The 18,344-nt window shown below is 37.7% G+C and overlaps 2 protein-coding genes across 2 annotated transcripts; one reads left to right on the plus strand and one right to left on the minus strand.

Moving 5' to 3' along the window:
* Nucleotides 1–6,366: 6,366 nt before the first annotated feature.
* LOC130709466 (3-ketoacyl CoA thiolase 1, peroxisomal-like) lies at nucleotides 6,367–10,737 on the minus strand. The gene is made up of 13 exons (XM_057558834.1): nucleotides 10,453–10,737; nucleotides 10,248–10,321; nucleotides 10,043–10,127; nucleotides 9,258–9,384; nucleotides 9,024–9,122; nucleotides 8,859–8,929; nucleotides 8,668–8,775; nucleotides 8,374–8,451; nucleotides 8,160–8,292; nucleotides 7,965–8,061; nucleotides 7,650–7,773; nucleotides 7,342–7,534; nucleotides 6,367–6,751 (listed from the first exon to the last, which is right to left on the minus strand). Exons 1-13 carry the CDS (start codon nucleotides 10,546–10,548, stop codon nucleotides 6,705–6,707), a joined length of 1,332 nt encoding a protein of 443 aa, XP_057414817.1. The 5' UTR covers nucleotides 10,549–10,737; the 3' UTR covers nucleotides 6,367–6,704.
* A 3,141-nt stretch (nucleotides 10,738–13,878) lies between these two features.
* On the plus strand, nucleotides 13,879–14,514 carry LOC130744068 (uncharacterized). Its single transcript, XM_057596261.1, has one exon. It carries the CDS (start codon nucleotides 13,879–13,881, stop codon nucleotides 14,512–14,514), a length of 636 nt encoding a protein of 211 aa, XP_057452244.1.
* Nucleotides 14,515–18,344: the final 3,830 nt, after the last annotated feature.

Raw genomic sequence — 18,344 nt, forward strand, 5'->3', positions numbered from 1 at the left:
GCACAAAGCAAAAGAGTAGTCAATACAATGCTTTCGCTCTCACTATGTTCTGTTTGAACAGTAGTATATGCTTTAGAAGTTCTAAATATCATAAGCTCTGATGTGGATTCAAACCACTTCAAGTTCTGAAGACCAGAAGCTCTGAAGGTCCAGAAGCTAAGAAGTGAAGACTCTGAAGTCCAAGAGTAAGCTAGCTCTGAAGACCAAGTACTTCCAACTCTGATGACTAGAAGTTCTGATGAACAGTCCAGAAGCAGAAGCTACGAAGGTCAGAGGATCCAAGCTTCCCTCTGACTCTGATCTCATAAGTTGCACGCGTTCCAACTTGAAGCGTCACCAGATCAGAAGTCAACTAGAATAAGGCTCACGTCGCTATCCAAGTACAAAAGCAATTGTACCATTCTGACGGCCTTATCTAAGATGTTCAGCTATAGCAGAATCTGAAAGTTCCGGATTTGCCCTCCAACAGTAGCATTCCATGCAACGGATACAACCCTAATACTTGGAGTATGTATAGAGGCTGAAGTTGGAAGAAAGAAGCTAAGAAACTTTGTGCAAAACTCAAGCAAATATTCAACCGATCAATTAGCAACCTTTCTTCATTCGTTCTTATTGTGTTTACCTTAGCTTTCTTAGAAGCACTTCATTGTAAACCAAAACCCTTCAAACAGTGAGTTTGTATTTCCTTAAGGGACCAAGTTTGGTCATATCCTTGAGAAGACTAAGAGAGTGAATCTTAGTGTTTGCTAGTTCATTGTATTGTTAGTCACTGAGAAGGTTGCTAGTGCAGTTGTAACAAACATTGAATAGTGGATTGCCTTCATTCTAAGAAGGAAGAAATCACCTTAACGGGTGGACTGGATTAGCTTGAGAGATTATCAAGTGAACCAGGATAAAATACTCGTGTGCTTTTCTTCATCTCTTATCTTTCCACCTTGTGTTATTTGTTACGAAAAGATTTGTCAAAATCTTTGAGTGGGAAAAGTTTTATCTGAAAACGCTATTCAAACTCCCATTTCTATCGTTTTTCATACCTTCAGAAGATTCTAGTCGTTGGATCAAAAGGTACAAAGTGTACTTGGTCAGAGCGTAGTACTGTTGGATGGAGACCTTTTGTCGTAAAGATGTAATTTTCCATCTAGTAGGTTGCATAAGTCTGAACTTCTATCCGATTGGTGTACATATATGACAACTTGAAAGTGTCACCACGGTTCCTTTATCTTCATCATAGCATTGTGTCCGATCTTGAGATTTCATATTTGAAACTTCTGCACATAGCTTTCTTGGTTTTCAACGGGAAGTGTACTTGATTTGACTTTGTAGCTTTCTTTGAATGTGAGCTTTCTTCTTCAGATGGTCTTCTGCTTCTATCGTCTTCATTCTACTTCAGACGATCTTTATTCATCGTTCTTCCATTCTTCAAACGATGATTCATGCTTCAGTCATTCTGCTTTCTTTCAGATGATTTGACTATGAAGCTTGTTCTTCTTTATGTTCTTCTGAAGCTGTAGAGTTCATTTCATGATAGACGTTCCTTTCATAAGTTTTGCTTCCATCATTCTTCTAACCTTGCAGACGATGCTTCTTGCTTTATCCATTCTTCTCTCAGAAGATTTTTCAGCTTAGCACATGCTTCATTTCTTTCTTTAGTTGGTCATTCAGAATGTGACTGATAGCGTTTGATCAAATCTTCTTCTTCTTCTTCAGAAATGGATTGTCTTGTGTTGTCTGAATCAGATTGATGCTTGTAGGCGTAGACAATAAGCTTTGCTCCATTTCTTCATTTCTTGGTAGAGAGAGTAAGAGGAAATTTTTTATGTTGACATTGACATTATTGTATTTATTTCCTTGATCAACGTGCCTGAAAGGGTATCACGTGATTTCTCAGTACTTTACTTTAGCCTCAAGAATGTCAGAGATATTTCCATTTGAATATGGTGCTCTTTTCTCTGAACATTGCTTCCTTTGATCAGCCTTGGGATAAACGATATAGTAGACGTTGAGTGCAGTCTTCTCATACGATTTGATAGCTTTGCTTGATCTTGCATGAGTTGACTTGAAGCTTTATCTTCTTCTTCGTGTAGATGCTTGATGCTTTCACTTCCCCTTATGAAGATGATCATGATGATTTGATTCTTCTTGTGTCTTGATCTTCTTCAGCTTCTTTCTTTCTTCGGATAGACAATGTGGCAAATATAGCATTTCCTTTCTTGTCCATGATGCCTTGATGCTTTGACGTTTCTTCTTTGTCTTCTTCTGATCAGATCATTTAGTGGATTCAGCATTCCTTTCGTTGTCCAATTTGTCTTGCTGCTTTGACCAATCTCTTCATTGTCTTCTTGCTTAGACGATGAGCACGTTTGACTTTTTTCGCTTGTCTTGTCTTCCTTCGATGCTCTTTATCATTTCTCTTCTTTGCTTGAGCGTCTCCTATGTAGTCTTATGTTTTGAATAAGAGGCGACAAGATATGAGGGGCATAAGTGTGATTTCCTGAAATAGAATTCACAAGTTATATTTAATCACATCACTTATACTCTTGAACATTGTTATCATTCAAAACATGATAGACGATATATATAACTAGCGTTTGAACTTAATATATTTTGTCCATTCAAAAAAAAAAACTTAATATATTTTGTTAAATTGATTTGGCAATATTACAGATAGTTAGATAAATACTTGTACCAATCTTTATGTGTTCTAGTAAAATATTGCATAAACAGTTATTATTATTTTATTTAAATAAGAGGTAAAAATAAAAATAGTCTTGATTTATTGCAAAATATTTGTTTTTCTCTTATTAATGTCGTTGGATATTAAAAAAATGGCTAAAATGCACTTTTGCCCCCTGATGTTTCAAGTTTGTGCAAATTCTGCCCCTACTCTATTTTTGTCGATGTTTCTACCCCTCATGTTTTCAAACAGTGCATCGTCTACCCCTCATGTTTTCAAACAGTGCACCGTCTACCCCTCCGTCAGGGGTAGACGGTGCACTGTTTGAAAACATGAGGGGTAGAAACATCGACAAAAATAGATAGGGGCAGAATTTGCACAAACTTAAAACATCAGGGGCCAAAAATGCTTTTTAGCCTAAAAAAATTGTTGCGTCAAGTATATTTCATGGGCGTCCCTAAAGGATAACTCAAGTGGTAAAAGCTAGGGACATAAGGGTTAGAGTGGGATGAAGGGTGAAGGGTCTCGGGTTCGAATCCGGAAGAGTGATTAATTTACTAACACTTATAACAACTAACATTTGCCTATAAAAAAATCATATTTCATGGGCATGTGATTTGGTAATTTATCTTATGTGATTGAATCTTTAATTCTTGTATGGATTAAGTTATAAATAATTTCATAAAGAAATTACTTTACATCTTTTATGCTTTTCTAACATTTATCATTATCTCATACATTGAATTTTTTTATAGATGTGATGATCTTTTTTTCTTATTCTAGGTTTTTGTTTCGGGTTCTTTGGGTTTTGTGGTTGTTGTGTTGGGTGCATTTGTTTCTCTCTTCAGGGGGCTTCGTGTCCCTGGTGGTATTTCTGTGGCTTGTTGGTTTTGTTCCTCGGTAGGTTTCTTAGGGATTGGTTATTCTAGTTGTGGCATCGTTTAGGGTTTTGTTTCTTTTTAGAACTAGCATTGGTCCTTATGACTATATTCTTCAATATATTCCATTTCTTCTTTAGAAAAATAAGGAGGTAATAGTTTTTTCCATACATAATTGGCTTATTCAGTGTGAACAATTCTTAATCAACTTGGTTAACAATATATTGTTCTTCAATCCATAGTTTATTGGCTTTGTTATTAACTGAATGTTATTTTAGTGATTGAATTATTTTAGTAAAATGAGGTAACAAAGAAGAAAGATTGTCTAGAAACGCATTCACCTAATTCTCTAATTGCTTTCAACTTAAACACTTTTGTAAAGGTTCATTTCACTTATGATGTCGAGAGTTGTTCACCTAACTATCCCTAGCCTAGGTAAATCTATCATTTGGAATTTTTAGACGTTGTAACATCTAGATCTGACAATTGGTCTCACGGTAACAACAGGGGTTTTTCCCGTTGGGCTCCCAACCCGTCGAGGAGACCCGAGCTCACTCTTTTCTTAGCTGGTCTTTGCTTTCATGAGTAGTACCAATCAAATATTTTATGTACTCCTCAACTATATAATGTCATACCTATACAACCTTGGAATATCTCTTGCTTGGGTGCCGGATTGGTTCGGTCCTGTGTCCCTTCGCCTAGAAATCTGCAAAGCGCCGCTCCTTGTTCGTGCCTCATTGCACTGACAATCACTCTCCGCCCTTGTCGGCCCCGGGTATCACATAATCTCTTACCCTCTAGAAACTAAAATGAACACTACAACTTAAATTATATCCCAAAGACATTCCCAATGACCAAGTTATCATAAGATAATGTATCATAGGCTTGGGAATCCTCGTTGTCACCCCGTAAACTCCTGCTAGAACCCAGAACCCTACCTGTCACGTGGAAATTAACTATTGTTCCTACCCAAGATAGTCTCACCCTAAGACAACTAACTTAATTAATGAGTGGTTTCTCTCTTGAACTGAACCCGCAATTATCTCTTAATCTCATGCTAGTCCATATAAATCTAACACAAATCACTGATACTTGAAGTGCAGAAAGTAAAACTTTAACACAAGGCATGAATTAAGACATGGGCGTTCTACGCTCATTGAATTAAGCATACGCCAATTCATATCAACCTCCTGATCTATTTATAAATTAGCGAAGCTCTTTGATTATCATTTAATTGGCTAGAAGCATGAAGCATAGAAAAAAAAAACACCATACATAAAAGATTTCCATTTACATAATGAATGAGTTTACAAAAATCAAAGAATTAAGCTATAATATCCTAGATACCAAAATAGAAAGGAATAAGGAAAGAAGAGATGAAACCCATAAGAATGACGACTGATCCACGACCATATAAACCTTCACAAGTCATACATGGCCTCCAAGAGGTTGTCACGATCCTCTCATGGTTTCCACCACACTCCGAAGCTGCACTCCATCAATCCATGCACAAGGACCTCTCTTCCATGAAGTCTAGAATCCATTGCTCTGTTCTGGTGCCAAAATGAGAGTAAAATCGAAGAGAAATGGAGAGATACACAAAAATACAAGTTTTGGTCATTTATAGGAATAAGAGCTATCAAAATGGCGCTTAGCCGCCCTTTTCTGGCCCTTAGCGCCCTTGTTTCTTCACTTTTGGGTTTTCTCTACCGCCCTTTGGCACTAAGCGCCATGCTCTTTTCTTGATCACTGTCAAAATGGTGCTAAGCGTCATTTCCTGGTGCTAAGCGCCAAGCCTTTTTCATATCTTCATTTCAACTTGGATCTTCCTTTAATTTTTTTTCCTACATCAAAACTCTAAGTTAGAACATGAAATTAATGGCATTTACATTACTGTATTAACTCTTTTAGGAGATAAAATGAACAATGATGCAATGCGAGTATACAAGTAAAAAACGTGCCTAAAATAATATTCAAATATACATAAAAATGACACTTATCAAATAGCAAGGACTTTGGCGTCCTTTTCTTGATTAACACTCATCGCTTGAATCAACGTGTTCTTCACAAATAGTAGCAAGTTTCCCTTCCTGTGAAGGGGCACGATTTCTCTGTTGACTTCTTGTTTTCGTTGTATAAAGATGAACGGGAATCACTTTATCGTTTCTCCATAGATGTAGCCAATGTTCGAGTAAGGGAGAACCAAACTTGAACATGGGACAACAAAGTTATAGGATGGTAAGTCTGGGATGCTCCTCTGTGGAAGGGCCTCCTTGTTCTCATATCTAACAATCATGTGGGTGTTGAGGTTGGTACCTGCAAGGCCCTCCGACGTTCATGACAACATGGCTGAAGAGAAATCAGGATTAGGGTTGAGCATATAGCATATCCTCGAAGCATGTCCCTTTAACATGTACATATACGTAGGGCTGTAACAAACATGGGCAGAATCAAGTGTGTATATGATATTGTTGTATAACATATATTATCCTGTACTAGTAAATATTACCCTAATTATAAATCCTCATTCTCATTAGCGTAGGACTTAAACAATATTGTTACTCCCACAAATTGACTGTTGCAACTATTTGTAATATTTCAATAGCTACGGAGTGAAACTGCTATGTCAGCTTACAAGCCTACATGGCATTGCTTGGATTTCATAACCCGCATTATCACTTAACAGAGGAAGACTAACAATAGAGACTAATTTATTTCATTAACGAATACTAAAATCTATGAAAAACTTTTGGAGGGACAAAATCCAATTTTCCCAAATTTTACAGGGACCTAAACACATTCAACCCAAAAAAGTAAGTGAGAAATGGATTTTGGGTTCATGAATTTGATGTAGTACAAAATTTCTGCTTTCCTTCTCTCGGTCTTTACTCATCAGCATATTCAAACAGAGCAGTTGCATGTAGTACAAACAGCTTCTATCATCATGGTAATAATCATGATTATAATAATTCTTTTTTGGATACATTTATTGTTTTCAATTGGTAAATAATAAAATTTCACATCCACCTTTTTGTAACTTTCAGATCACAACTGAATTCAAACTAGAGACACTTCAAATGATAGATCAAGCATCCTTTGAAACAAGATTGTGTTACTTCTTCTTTCTAACCATTATAAACTTGTATAAATTTTCAACAGTCTCCCCTTTCAAATACAGCAGCAGCTCCCATACCAGACCCTGAAATGATGCACATTTCAATGATGTTATTAAGCAAGGATATGAATAACACTTAAGCCGTAGCATGCATGTATTAGTCATCTGTTTAACTTTCTCCTCTGTGGACCAAATCTCTTTAAAGCAAAGCAAGGTGGTTCATTATTAGAAAGAATGGACTAAATTTGTTAGGAATTCAAGTGTAAGTATGAAGTCCTGCTTTAGTCCATTACATGCTAGATAAAAATAACATAAACCGCCAGAGATTCCTAAATTTACCGCAGTCAGGGGTACTCTTGAGAATTTAGGACTCATCTGGGTTCTAGAAAAGACCCTCCAATGCCATTAAGTTCTTTTTTTTTTTGAAGTTCTTTTCCTATGCTACTTTTCATTTTACTATTCTGAAACAGGTCTTCTTTTCTGGAGATAATTATGCTAACTTATTAAGCAAGCCACTAAGTTTGAATGCCAGCTTAGAAGAATAGAAACAATTAATTTGCCTCCCACATGATATGCATTTGTCACTAAAACCAAATTTTTAATTCAGCTAAAAAATGATTATATATATGCTTTACATGTTATTTATAGAGAGAGAGACCAAAAGAAGAAATCACCTATGCACATTGAGATTGCACCAAAGCGACAGTCCTTGCCCCGACGCTTCATCTCATTCAGCAAAGTTGCAACACAGCGTGCACCTGTAGCGCCCAAAGGATGCCCAAGAGCAATGGCACCACCATTGACATTGACCTTTCTGGTATCAAGTCCCAATTTCTTGCAGGAATAAACAAACTGCGACGCAAATGCCTACACAAGACCAATGTATCGCTAAGCGCTTAGTACAATATTTATTCAAGTTCCACTTGTCCACGTAAACCAAAAAGTTGTTGCTAGTTATCATAACAACAGCTAAAACCTTTACCTCATTGATTTCAAACAAGTCAATGTTACCAAGTTCAAGACCTGCAGATTTCACAGCGGCCGGAATAGCAAAAGCCGGACCAACACCCATGACAGAAGGATCTACTCCAACAGCAGCAAAACTCCTGCAAAATTGAATTCACTTGTTCCATGAATTTAAATTTTAAATTTAAAGATATATAAAAAGAAGGACATGGTTGCAAGCTTCAAAGATCCTCTATTACAGAAACTTCATCAGATAAAGTAACTATTACCTACATACAACTAGTAATGTTTCTCAAACTAATTAGCTTGATTATACATCATTATGGTGTACCTGAAGATTCCAAGAATAGGAAGTCCCTTTTGCACAGCCACTCTTCTCTTCATAAGGAGAACTGCAGCAGCACCATCACTAACTTGGCTAGCATTCCCTAATATTAAAAAGAGTGAAAAAAGTTAACAAAAGATTGATTAGACAAGAGTTTTCCCAGAGTAACAAGATTAACAAAAAAACAGATTTCTTGAGTACCTGCTGTTGTGGATCCATCCTTCTTGAATGCAGGCTTCAGCTTTGCCAGATCATTCACATTTGTGTTCGGTCGGATACCATCATCAACAGAAACGACAATTTGCTTCACCTCTCCAGTTTTAGGGTCCACAATCTTTTGAATTTTGAAATAAATCATTAGTAATATGATATTACAAATATTAAGAGGAAAATCATCTTAGCAGTTGACACTGACCTTAGTAGAAACTGGAATTATTTCTTCTTTGAATTTACCAGAAGCTATTGCAGCTGCAGCACGCTTGTGAGACTCAACCTAATAAACACAAATTAAAAGACTTTACCCATCTGGATAATCTTTTCATAGATTCTTAGCATATTAATTGTATGTTTGAAAATCTCCCTACGATTAATTCTAAAGCCAGAATCAACTCGGGGGAAAAGCTTCCGTGAGTAGTATAAGGGTTTCAGAATTGATTCTAAACAAAAAGAAGGTGATCCAAACATGCTACAAATACAATGTCAGACTTACAGCAGCCTGGTCTTGCTCTTGTCTTGTCACACCATAACGCTGTGCAACATTCTCAGAAGTGATTCCCATAGGAAGAAGACAATCCCGGGCTTGCGCAAAGGCCTCTACCTGTTAAAACAGTGAAAAGCCAAACTGAATAAACTACGTTTGAAAGGAAAATGTGAAGCTCAAAAATTACAGCTTCAACGTACATTTGAGCTAGCTTTACGAGTCGGCCTTGAAATATTATCTTGTGTCATACACTCCAATCCAGCCCCAATGCCTTCATCAAATAACAAGAAGATTAGGCCAAAAAAAAAAAAAAAAAAAAAAACAAAAGTCCATGGCATTTAAACAGAGAATAGATTCATTTTTACCAATGTCATAGAATCCAGCTTTTATGTACGCAGCAACATCAGCAACAGCTTGAAGTCCAGATGAACATTGCCTATTGACAGTTCGGAGCGGCACCGTCTCTGATTGAAAATTGAAGGAGATAGTCATGTAATTGAAATTGAGCTAAAAGCCTAGTAAAACACATGCTAACTTGTAGCATTAAATCAAATGAAATCATGATTTTGGTCATGGTCAATAAAGACCTTGAAATTTACCTGGGAAACCCGCATAGAAAGCTGCCATTCTGCACTCAATTGCTCTTTCTGATCCTGGTGCTAGCACTGTGCCAACAATTATGTCTCCTACTTCACTTGGGTTCACATTTGTTTTCTCTATCACAGCCTACATGAAACTGGTGAATGAGAAACTATGGAAAGGGGAAAAGAAACTTAGAAATGAAAAAGAAAGAAACCAGACAATTGTGAATAAAACCATTTCAAGGTTGATAAGCTCCAAACATGAATCACTACAGACTACAGTGATTCGGTCTCTAGAGTAATTTTTTAAGCAACCATTATATTTTAATAACTTCATAATTTATCATACAAGCAATATTTTATTCAAGGTAATATCATTCCAATATTCACGGTAAAGTAGTTGTTATGTGACTTTGCGGTCACATCTTCGAGAAGTGGAATCAGCCTCTTATAAAAGTGCAAGGTAAGGTTGCCTACATTAGATCTACAAATTGGATCCGACCCCTCCCTGAACCTCGCGCATAGCAGGAGCTCTGTAGCACGAAGTTTGCCCCCAATATCATTCCGATATTCGATATTGTAAAAAATTAGGGACAAATAATCCTAATACCGCAACAATTGCGGTCGTGAAACAGTCTTGATATCACGGCCACAATCGCGGTCATGGACATAGATTTAAAACCATAATATCATTAAAATTTAAAAATTTCTCTAGAGTCTACTCTTGATTTTAGAGAGTCAACTCCTCATTCTATTACATTTCACTAAACCATGAAATCCAAGCACATAGTCAAAGGGTTTACCTTCAGAACAGATGCAAGTAGGTCATCTGGAAGGGTGTCCTTGAAGCCTCCACGCTTTGCTTTGCAGATGGCAGTACGATATGCTCTGGTTATCATAGCAATGAAATCCAAATCAGAGTTTATAGTCATCAACAAAAATAATAAATTAGAAAAACAAACACACAGCAGATTCATATTCATATTGCTATGATATTAACGAACTTACGCTACAATGACCACATCATCTTCAGATCCACTTGTTTTTCCCTGCAAAGAATTCTCAGCAGCACAGACTGAAGCCTACAAATTAAAAACACCGACTATAAAACAGAGAAAACAAATAGAAAACACTCTTATAATCAAAATGCACAACAGAACAGAGGAATCAGGTGAAAGATTGAAATGGTATGATTATGAATATGCAAACTTACAGTGAGATCAGTGGATTGAGGTGAAAAAGATGAAATTGAAGAACTGGGTTGAAGATGTTCAAGGAGGACTCTCTGTCTTTGAATTGCTTTCTCCATGCTTTGACCACCTCTGTCTTTGCCTATGGTTCTGTCTGTGTGTGCTGTGAATGTTGTTGAATTTTTGCAAAGGAACTGTCACTAAATATATATATAGTGAATAAGAGAAGAGAGAATGACATGAAAGTTTGAGGAAATGGACTAGCAAGTTCCTTCACAGTCCAGTCAACCACAATACAATAAACGGTTTCGTTGAAAGTTTTCATTGGGAACAAAAATCTTTATTGCAATGAAAATATAAGAATGTAATTGATATTTCATTTAATTTTCAGTGAGAAAAAACATTTTAGATTATTATTATGATAAGTAGTAGGAGTACTATAATAATAAAAGAGAAATAAGATGGGAAAAAAATGTGAAAATGGGATAAAAAAAAATTAATTTCTATAAACTTAGGGTTTAAATTTTGTTAACACAATCAATATCAGATTTTATGTACCAAAAAAAGTCAATATCAGATTTTATGTATGTAATAAAAACTGTTTTCTTATTTCATTTCATTACAATTTCAGTGCGTCGTTTTTTTTTTTATTAAAAAACATAAATAAATGAATTGAAATGAAAAATTAACAAAAAAAAAATGCGTTTAAGCTATGAATGATGCGGTAAGAGCACCACAACAATGAAGAGTGAATGACTAACCATCGCACTATGAGAACTCAAGCGAAACAATAAACGGATGATCACAAAATATGTTATATTTTCATAAGTTTATTCTCATATATGTCAACCGACGTATTTTGTGACCAATCATTTATCTCTCACCACTTGAGATTAGTCTATATTGTGATGGGTGCATACTTTGGTTGATAAAAAACCTTAAATTAAATAATGTGACTCCATGTATTCACGGATCGACCAGAACAAAGTACTTGAATATTATTAGATTCCTTATTAAATTAATAATGCTCACCGGCCGCACTACACTACTACAGGTTGTCCGGTTCAGAATTTTGTGAAAAAAAAAACGTTTTCCACGTATGAAGCGCCCACCAACCAAAACGAACTACGGAGAGAAACAAAAGTTGTTGGATAACTAGAGAAATGAAATTTATTTTAGTATTTTTTATAGGTAAATGTTAGTGGTTAGTTGTTAGTAAGTTAGAAAATCATTTCAATGTTTTTTTTCAGGATTCAAACCCTTGACCTTCCCCTCCCCAACGCTTGTGCTCCTAGCTCTTACTACGTGAGCTAACCCTCGGGAGCAAATTTTAGTGTAAGACAGGTCTGATCCGGCAGAAATAAAAACTGAACGCATACTTTTATTTTACTTATTGAAATTCTTCCATTGAATTGAAAATCTTCCATTTCTTCCAAAATTCTTACCCTGAAGGGAACTATCGTTGACCGACTCAGAATTTTGTGGAAGAATAAAAACATTGGCACGTTTTCCACGTAAGGTGAGATAAATAAAAAGCACCCTTGTGCCCACCAACCAAAATGCATTATATTATTATTATGGTCTTCACCCTTCAGATAAAATCAGAAGTTGTTCACTGACCAGACAAAAGAAAATTGAACGCATGCAAATTAGTTAGAGATAATCATATAGAATATTTTCATTTAATTTATCGAATCCAAATTTTCAATTAATGAAAGCTAATAACTGAGTAGAGTAATGATTTATCATCTAATATGTTTATATGTTCATGAAAAGTACAAGAAATTTGATTCATTCATTCTTTAAATGGATTTCACTCTATTTTCACACAATTTTGTGTTTTTATTTTCTTCTTTTCCTATCACATCACCTACTAAATCTTATAATTTCTCTCTCTTGTGTTTGTATTTCTCTTAGAATACCCCAGCTCTTTTCTACAAGAGATTCTGGGACATAGTCGGTGACAATGTCACTGAACTTGTTCTCCAAATCTTGAATGGCTAGAAATCCCCCAAAGACATAAACCATACTCTACTAGTTCTCATTCCGAAAATCAAGAAGCCCACACATACAAGCCACTATCGCCCTATTAGCCTATGCAGTACTCTCTTCAAGTTGGTAACAAAGGTGATTGCAAACCGCTTAAAACTCATTCTCCCGGATATTGTTTATGAAAATCAAAGCGCCTTTGTCCCCAACCGCCTCATCACACACAATGCAGTGGTGGCCTTTGAATGGTTCCCCCACATGAAGAGTAATAGGAGCAAATCTGGAAATATTGCTCTCAAACTAGACATGGCTAAAGCCTATGATAGAGTTGAGTGGCATTTCCTTGAACGAACCCTCACTCAATTTGGCTCCCCCCCCCCAATGGATAAAGGTTGTGATGAGCTGTGTGAACACTGTTACATTCTCAGTCTTGATTAATGGCAGCCCTGATAAGTGCTTTCCTCTTGGTAGAGGCCTTAGACAAGGTGATCCCCTCTCACCTTACTTGTTCGTTCTGTGTGCAGAGTTCCTATCAGCTATGTTTCAACATGCTATTGCCTCCAAGACCCTCTCAGGTATTCGTATCACTCCAAGAGCACCTACAATCTCACATCTATTTTTTGCAGACGATAGTGTGATTTTTGCAAAGGCCTATATACAAGAGGCAGCAACTATCCTTCATGTTCTACACTCTTATGATGTTGTTTCTGGACAAAATATCAACCTGGACAAATCAGAGATCTCCTGGAGCTGTGGAGTACCTAGAACCCGTGTGGAAACATTTCCAGAGAATGAAAGCAGTGGAGAGCCACTCGAGATATCTGGGCCTTCAAACTCTAGTGGGCCGGTCTAAAACTCAGGTCTTTGCCTTTGTGCGAGATAGAGTATGGAAAAAGTTGAAAGGCTGGAAGGAGCGCATTCTTTCTAGAGCGGGGCGTGAGGTGCATGTTAAATCAAACAAACAGGCTATCCCTACCTACATCATGGGATGCTTTGCTCTTCCTAACTCCCTATGCAAACACATTGAAAGCCTTATAAGCCGATTCTATTGGGGAGGTGATGTGGACAAAAGGAAAGATCACAAAGAGGAAATCTTAAGGGGGTTTAGGTTTCTGTAGCATCAAGGAATTTAACATAGCTCTACTTGCTAAGCAATGGTGGCGACTGAGAACAAACCCAAATTGCTTTCTTGCTAGGACATTAAAGGCTAGATACCATCCCCTTCTGAATTGTCAACAACATAACTTGGCTATCGCCCAAGCTTCACTTGGAGAAGCATCCTGGGAGCTAAATCAGTGATAGACAGCGGGTTAGCTTGGAGAATAGGAAATGGTAAATCAGTGAGAATATGGCAAGACAAATGGCTGCCTAATATGCTAGCACCAAGGACAGGAATTGGGACACAAAACTCTGAACTACAACCAGTTTGGGTCTCATAGTTAATCAATAGTGAAACTAACATGTGGGACACCCAAAGGATTGCTGCAATTTTCACCCAACCACAAGCGGAAATGATCCTAAAAATTCCCCTACCAACTCAAGCCAGAGAAGATCAGCTCATGTGGAATCAATCAAAGCAGGGGAACTACACGGTCAAGTCGGGGCACCACTCAACTCTCTTTAACACCGATGAGGCCTCCACCTCCAATCCAAATACCAGCTATATCTGGCCCACCATTTGGGAAGTGAACACTCAACCGCGCTGCAAAGAATTTATGTGGAGAGCAGCCCAGAACGCACAACCAGTGAAGGTGAAACTCCAACAGAGAGGTATCTCCACTGATCTTATTTGTCCCCTCTGCGGTGAAGATCAAGAACCAGCCTGCCATGTTATCCTTACTTGCCATGAGGTTAGAGCCATTTGGTTTCTATCCCCGCTTAGGCTAGTAGAAGGCATGGACTTCAAAGCTTGGCTAGAGCACTTGCTATCTAACCTCCCTGAATCTGGACAAAAGTGGCTTTTTTCTTTGGCATGGGCCATCTGGAAAAGAAGAAATATGTGGGTCTTTGACGAAAAGAAGTTGCCACCTGACCAAGTGATCCTCCAAGCTTCCAGAATGGTGATACCAGAAGCTGAACCAAAAGAGCGCCAATAGAACCAAGTTTCCCCCACTCCCCCTCGTTGGAAACCGCCAAGAACAGGGTCTCTCAAAGTGAATTTCGACGCCTCCATCCACGAAGGAAGAGGGACTGGTTTGGGAGTGGTATACAGGAACCACGCAGGCAGAACTCTAGCAGCAGGAACTTCCTTCATCCAGGCATAATATGAACCAGCAATAGCAGAGGCCCTATCTCTTCGTAGATCCAGCATTCTGGCCGGAGATTTGGGTTTTCAAAACCTTGAGCTGGAATCATATTGCCTTCAGTCTGTCCAAGCTTGGGACATATTAAGTCCCCACAACAATTACTTGGCTTCAATTGTCCAGGATTACAAGTCACTTTCTTCTTCTTTTCTTAATTGTAGTTTGAAGTATTGTAATAGATTGGCTAATGGTGTACCTGATCACCTGGCTAAGTTAGATTTTGATTACCAGGATCAGGTTTGGGTAGGATTTGATCCCCCTGGTACATCTCTTTTGATTCAGCAGGATGGTGCAAGTTGTACCCGTTTTGAGGCTTCTACCTCTTAATTAATGCAAATGGAACTTCAAAAAAAAATATAAGGTGTGTAAGGTCGTGTATAAGTAACGAAAATAAACTTGGTTAATTTCCCGCTTTAATGCTTGTTGGCGTGATTTCTAAGTGTGACTTTGTATGATGGATTTAGTTCAATGGGAATTTACGATTATTAAGATCGAAGTTAGTTTTCCACGCATTCCTTATGAGAATAGCCTAAGAATTTGGTTACGTTTTGAAAACAGTCGAAACAAGGGCGCTTTTGCCTATAACGAGATTTATATATTAATTTACTGTTTGAAGGGAAATTAAATATTTTCCTTCTCGTTACTATCATGTATTCGTAATTTGGGGAGTTTTGACTGTAATGTTGATAGGTTTTAATTTCGGACCGGGGTTAGGATTTTCTCTCCTATTGTAAGGGTTTTAGTATATGACTTCTGGGCCCCGGACGAGCATGTTTAGGACTCCAATTCGAAAGCCCATGTATCACCAGATGATTCCACTTAATTAAAGGAATTCAGTTTTAAAATAAAAATTCTCTCGTTGGGGAAACATTTCGGGTCGAAAACTAACCGATCTAGGTGCACGTTGCTCCGATATTTTTTTAAGGGCCTTAGGAGATATTTTTGGGTGTGGGCCTCTTGTGGAGGGTGATATGTCCTAATGAGTGGATAAAAGATGATAAACCCTCTTAACAACACATTTTCTCCACTTAAGCCCTTAAAAAAAAAGAAACTCAAGACACACAACACCAAGCTCACGGCCTAGAAAGATAGGGAGCAGAGAGAAACGTTTCTTGAGGTTCTCTCGTGTTCTTGACTGGATTTTGATGACCTTAGAGTTTAGATTATGGAAGAAAGCCTTGGTTCTTCTCTTTGAACCCAAAACTGCCGCTATCACCTCTTTATCTCCATCTTTATCTTTATCATCTTCTTTGGTTTCATTTCTTGTGTTAAGGTATGTAGTCACACGAAGCTTTCATTCGATGGGCTTGAGAGTGTTTTCCATGGTTGTTTTATGCTTTTGAGATGGGTCTTAGTTGGTTTGTTTGTTGGTGCATGAAAAGGGGAAAAGCCCAAATGTTTGAAACTTTATGAACCTTATAATTTGCTTATAACATGATTTATGCTAAGTTTTTTTTTTATAAGCAAATGAATTATATTGAAGAGAAACACACGGGGTACTTCAACTCATACAAGAGATAGAGAGGAAGCAACAAGAAAATAAACATACGGTTTAAAACAGAACAAACATAAAGCTCTCATCCAAAGAAGAAGAAAACCCACCACACAGCACCTCTAAGGAGACAGATTAAAGAAATCATGCCTCATTAAAACTTTACCAGGAAAAAACCCCCTTGGGAAAACCTGGTGAAGGAAAAAGAGTACATGATTTTAAGAATCAAAGCGGAGTGTTCAGGGAGGACTAAATGAACTATGTGATAATCCAACAGACTAGAACCATGACTATATATCAGTACAACCTCCAAGAGGTAGCTAAAACCAATTATCCCACAAAAAAGAAGAGCACGTCCCCAATTCTTTTAAGTCTTCACAAAGCTCAACTGCCAGCACATATGAAAATCATTCCTTCAATACTTGTAGCCATCAACACCCGCCAGCCAAAAGCAAAACAAAATTGAGAAATTGCAGGAACAGAATAGGAGAGTTCTACGCCTTCATGGTGCAAAACAAGAGTTGCACCGTCACAACAAAAGTAAAAGATCTTCCACACCTGCATCAAAAACAAATAGAACAGAAAAAGACAGCACAAGTCTACAGCTAGAATCTCCTTCCAGAACAAAACAAACCCCTTCCGCATGCAGCAACATCTCATTATACAAGTCTAATGCAGCAAGTAGGATTCACCAACCACTCATAATGTGAGACAGAGAAATTAGTTTCTTTAGCTCTCAGCCAAAACCAGGATCTGAATTGCGCTAACTCAAAACATCTGTCGATCTCCACATTCTCGCCTCTAAAAACTGTACTATTGCGGTAGAACCAAATTGCAGAAACAGTTGCAACCCAAATTAGAGCCAGCACTCTTGATGATTTCTGATCTCCCCCCAAGAGCATGGCAGAACATAAGGAAATGAGAATTTGGTTCCATGGGCAAAACCGAGACAACCCCAAGCCAGTTCAGAATCCTCTGCCACACCTTCCAACTGATAGGACAACTAAAGAACAGATGATTGCAAGATTCTTCAAAGTCCAGGCAAAATCTGCAAACGGTTTCTGCATTGGGGGGCAGGGCATTCCTACGAGCTAACTCGGCCATACATGGAACTCTATTAAGACCCACCCTCCATGCCAAGGCAATCGAATTTGATGGTGCTTTTGACTGCCAAAGCTTTCTGAAAAAATTGTCCTCAATTTCTTGAATTTCACCATGCAACTCCTCATAAGCAGATTTGACAGTAAAGGATCCAGAACCATCCTTGATCCACACCCAAGAATCCCTATGATTTATGCTAAGTACTTTCACATTTTATGTTTGGGTGACCTTTAATTTAAGATATATGAAATCAATTTTGGAAAACCCCAATTTTGTAGTTTCTAGGGTTTGTCAAGTTATGCTTTTTGGTTTAAGTCTTTTAAAAGAGAAATGAGCATGTCTTAGGCTTTCCAAAAATAGTAATATTGATGCATGATGTTGAACTTGAGAAATTTGCGATTCAAGTATGACTTGTATGAGTATTTGATTGGGGTTTTCACCATAGAAATGACATGAATATGCTTAGGAATTAATTACTTTTGGAAGAAAATATTTGGTGAATATCAGTGTCCAAGTGTCGAGAAGAGAAAGACAACTGAGTTCGGTCATCAAGAGGATGGACTGTTGTAGTGCGAGAAGTCAATCGGGAGCAGGAGGAACTCCTTTCTTGTTAAGAAAATTATTCGGGAAACCATCGTTGTTTAAGAGTATTGTAGAGACAATAACTGTTAGCTAGAGACGTATATCCTTGTGAGAGCGTTTTGTTGTATGGCTAACTAATGTATGCATGCATGTATATATGTTGAGGTTGGGATGATATAAAGATCAAACCTCATAAAGGTTGAGGCAATCGCAGATCGAGCCTTCAATGGAAGCATACCTAGAGGGTATTGGCTTCCAACATACGCGAGTTAGTATGTTCAACTAGAGTGGGTTCAATTGATTCAGTGATGATATTTTGATACACAGAAGTTAGTATGTTCAACTAGAGTCGGTTGGATCGACTTGGCGATGTCGTCTTTTGCCATACGTATGCCAGTATGGTCAACTAGAGTGGGTTGGATCGACTTGACGATGTCTGGGTGGTAAG

Source organism: Lotus japonicus, chromosome 3, assembly GCF_012489685.1.
Source record: "Lotus japonicus ecotype B-129 chromosome 3, LjGifu_v1.2".
Taxonomy (NCBI): Eukaryota; Viridiplantae; Streptophyta; class Magnoliopsida; order Fabales; family Fabaceae; genus Lotus; species Lotus japonicus.

Coding starts and splice junctions, on each gene's coding strand:
- LOC130709466 (XM_057558834.1), bottom strand. CDS start 10,548: ATGGAGAAAGCAATTCAAAGACAGAGAGTCCTCCTTGAACATCTTCAA. Junction 9,385..10,042: donor TACTTGCATCTGTTCTGAAG/GTAAACCCTTTG, acceptor AGTTTCATGTAG/GCTGTGATAGAGAAAACAAA. Junction 8,930..9,023: donor AGCTGGATTCTATGACATTG/GTAAAAATGAAT, acceptor TATTTGATGAAG/GCATTGGGGCTGGATTGGAG.
- LOC130744068 (XM_057596261.1), top strand. CDS start 13,879: ATGTGGGACACCCAAAGGATTGCTGCAATTTTCACCCAACCACAAGCG.